This window comes from Dendroctonus ponderosae, unplaced genomic scaffold, assembly GCF_020466585.1.
Source record: "Dendroctonus ponderosae isolate FM_Combo_2020 unplaced genomic scaffold, Dpon_F_20191213v2 Dpon_F_20191213_6, whole genome shotgun sequence".
Lineage (NCBI taxonomy): Eukaryota > Metazoa > Arthropoda > Insecta > Coleoptera > Curculionidae > Dendroctonus > Dendroctonus ponderosae.
The window spans coordinates 8,007,541-8,011,484 of NW_026018814.1; the positions used below are offsets into that span (position 1 = coordinate 8,007,541).

General features: G+C 32.7%; 1 protein-coding gene across 1 annotated transcript; it reads right to left on the bottom strand.

Annotated features, from left to right (window-relative positions):
- Positions 1–2,512: 2,512 nt before the first annotated feature.
- LOC109532720 lies at positions 2,513–3,505 on the bottom strand. Its single transcript, XM_019897726.2, has 2 exons — positions 3,372–3,505; positions 2,513–3,278 (listed from the first exon to the last, which is right to left on the bottom strand). Exons 1-2 carry the CDS (start codon positions 3,420–3,422, stop codon positions 2,574–2,576), a joined length of 756 nt encoding a protein of 251 aa, XP_019753285.2. The 5' UTR covers positions 3,423–3,505; the 3' UTR covers positions 2,513–2,573.
- Between the last annotated feature and the right edge of the window lie 439 nt (positions 3,506–3,944).

Consider the following 3,944-nt stretch of genomic DNA (forward strand, 5'->3'; position numbering starts at 1 on the left):
AATAAGTTCTTCGAATTAGTGGTATGTTATTGGCTTAATTGGATCGCAATCAGATTTAGTGGGGCTTACTTAAAATGGTATTAATGCAAACTCGTTGAAAATTCCGGCTCATACATTATCAAACGATATGCTCGTTTCTTGTATTACCTTTTTCCGTTTTAAACAATATGCTAAGGAAGCATACATACAAAAACTGTTATTAAATTTATATATTTCACGCCTCAATTAACTGTGCCAATGGCATCCTTTATTAAAGCAGTCATGCAATTATTTTTGGGAATTATCACACGAGAATTTTACGCCCGGTTTTCTCTATATGTACATGTTTTCGGTTAAAAATCACCTAAGTTAATAATTAAATGTACTCATATTAAATATGGTAGAAACAAGATCCGGAAGTCATTTTTTTTGGGCAACAGCTTTGGTTGCCAAAAGCAATTAAAAAGAGAAGGAAATTTCCATCACTTGAGGAAATCAGTAGATGTAAGCCATTTAAGAATTGTATAATTTAATTGAATTTGTCGGACATTAAAGTAACGGTTTGAATTAACTTGGGCGTTATCTTTAAAATTGCTTGCAAAATTGGTTTGTTGGAGATAAGTCGGGTAATATTGTAGGATGTTCTGAAGGATTGAGTTGTTTGGAAAATTATTCTTGCTGCGTACCTATTATTTAATGGGTGAAAGTTGAGGTTTTTTTCCTGAATTGCTGTTGAAATTCTTATAAAGCTGCCGCTTTGACTAAAACAAGTTGAAATTATAATTATCGAATTGTTGACAACGACTAGACGTAGGCAACATTAGAGTTAGTTTTGCTAAGAAAATAGTGACTACCTAATTAAAATACCATAGTTTTAACAAAAGTAAGTTTAAGTTTTCTTAAATTAGCTTGCTACTTTAAATATTTTTTTTGTATACTTTGTATATTGTAAATATTATTGTTAGACGCTAAAATTATACACTTTGATGATCTGAAATTGATCGAGTTGTTTTAAATTAAAATGGGGGTCGGCCTGCGGTAGAAACCTTTCGGCGCGAGCAATATTGTAAGTTAATAAACGATTGGGCAGAGAGAGCATCTTTGGGTCAAAGTAAAAGATTCACATAATTGGCGAATAACCCTGAAGCGAGTTTTGAGTCGATGAACCGCAGTTTAGTAACGAACAGAGTCGTATTTGTACCTGTTGTATGAATTTTGGTAGTTTAAATGGGCGCGCAAATTGCAAATCCTGCTAGTTTCGACTAGCTACAGGCAAACTGGGAAAAAAATTGTCCATTCAGCACCGTATAATAGATAATTTGATTTTGTGCCATCAGTTGGTGTAAAAGTGAACATTTTTTCAGCGATAGAATCAAATTAAATTGGACGAGTTGTTCAATCGAAAAATCATGATTTAGATTTATTTGCTATTTCAGCAATGGTCGAAAGAAATGTGTAAATGTTTGAACAAAATTTACCAGAGAAGCCCTTTGAATATTTAACGCATAATTCATCTGATTATGTGACAAAGTTTTTTAATTTTATATTAACAAAATTACTTAAATGGGATTGAAGTAGTTCCTAACATCTTTTAAAATCTTTTTTAAAATCTTTTCTTGTCAACTATTTCAACTCATAAACTGATAAACTGCTTGATATTGCTTCTACATAGAGTCACTTTGAATGTGACCACTTAATACATCATAATATTGATATTATTTTGAATAGCTTGAAGGTTAACATGAATATTTCTTCGTTTGTCTCAATCTTGGCATCTTTTCTAAATCTCTAAAATAGCTCAAGTTCGTCTCTGCGAAAAAGGGTAATCTCTTCATGGCTCTCATTCTTATTTTCAGACGATTCAGCCTTGCCCTCAGCGTCTTGTAGCACCTGTACTATCATGCAGTATCTGTTAATCAAATTAATTTCAGTGGCGGACCTGGCCTGTGGTACCTACCGAATGCCATATTAACTATATTTGCAATGTTTTATACGGTGTGCGAATATTTAGCTTTAATTCGTCTTCGATCTTCAATATTTTAGGCATTCATAATTTTATTAAAATTATCTGCCTGACTCTTCATTGCTTAACAAGATACTAAAGGAAATTTGATTGACTATTTGATCAGAAAATGCTCCATTTGATTGAAGCTGCTACTTTTCTTCAACTTTGCAATTGAAATGCAAATGCACTGTTTTTTGGTTTGTTCTGCTTCTTCTAATCTTGGTTTTGTTGCATAAATTTGCAAATATGGACTTCAGTTACTTAATTGATGAAGATTATGAATCCGAAACCGGTCTTAAAATTTACTTAAGATCTTTAAAAAAACAATAATGTACAGTATGAGGTTGTTTGCTTAGAATCAATGTTTCGCACTCTATTAATAACTGCGGGTTATTGTTTTCGCTTTTTCCCATATTTTTTACCAATTCTGATTTGAAAAAGTTTACTTTTACAATTCAGGTTCCATCTCAAATTAAATCTCATCATCTTAGGATCAAACAACACGAGCAAATAATTAAAGCAACAAAATAAGTTTAAAACTGACATTTATATTTACCAAACAAACTGTATAATTCTCTAATAAGAAATCTTAAACCGTACTTGCTGTAGACGATGTTACTGGTTCGTTCTTGTTTTGTACGCAAGTGGAGAAGTCATTGAAAATCTGTACATTCTGTTCCTCCATGGCTTCAGTTGCATCGCGGCCACATTGAAATATTTCGAACCCCAAGGCTAAAAAGTCCATTACAGCTCTATTAGAGTCCGTTTTTATTTTGGCAGGAATCGATAGAGCAATTTGTTCCAAATCTATTACAACGCTTTTGATGCATTCGAAAGGAAACAATTTTCCTTTGCAGCTATCCACTTTGGCTTCATGTTCCGTAAAATTCACATTGATTTGTCGTAATTCTTCTAAAATTATTAAAACATTTTCGCCAGTTACTGCAATTGAAGCGTCTATGCAAGACATGGATGAATTAACGGCTCTTTCCTGGATATTTCCAGCTTCAACTTCAACTGTTTCCAGACAGTTCAGGATATCGATATTGGCGTTGCTTGATCGGTTTTTCACTGCTTCGATTAGCTTGTAGAGGAGATCGGATTCTCGTTGAACTTGTCTTGCAGCAATCGCTAAAGCAGTTTCTCTGAGATAGTCCAACTTTCCAATAATGGTCTGCAAAGTGGCTTCGGATTCTTCAAAGGCAAAATCGATAAACTTGGCTACGAATTGGAGTGCTTCCTTAGCTACATCAATTAACGGATCTAGGGGTGCTGTTTTCTTTGAAGAGGCAAACTGAAAAAAATTGATTTCTTGTTTTGTACGCGAAAAGTTTGGAAATCTTAGTATTACTCATAGAATTAAATAAAGTTAGTATAATTTTATTACCTGAGTTGCACAACACCCAACTAAAAAAATAACAGCAAATTTTCGGAACATAGCTATTTCCGCTGAAAGCAGTGAACGAATAAATCACTCAGTGATTACAATGAGTTCTTATATATACAATCTTCATAAGTGGTCTAAATTTTACCAGATCTTAAATAGTTTATTTCCAGATTTTTTTAATTGCTAAGTAAACTTGTAGTGTATACATTATAATAAATGATAAGTCGTTGTGTTCATCTTATTTCGTAATCATAAAACGTCTGGTTTTGAAAAATGCCATTGTTTATGGCGCGCTGTTTGTTAATGTATGAGTACTTACTATTGACAAAAAGCGCCCTCAAATGCATTTTATAAAATTTGATTGGTTGGCAAACAGGACATATTTATAAAATACACATTTTATGAAAAACCAATATTGTCTAGGTGCTTATTGTTTCAAAATAGTAAAGAGCTATTTATCTTATTATGATTCATTTGTTGAATGAACTTTTCACTTGATGTGATTGACTTGACGATTTTCGAAATCTTGAATTAATGAAAGGTGAATAAAAGCATTTGTACTGGCGTGTTTGA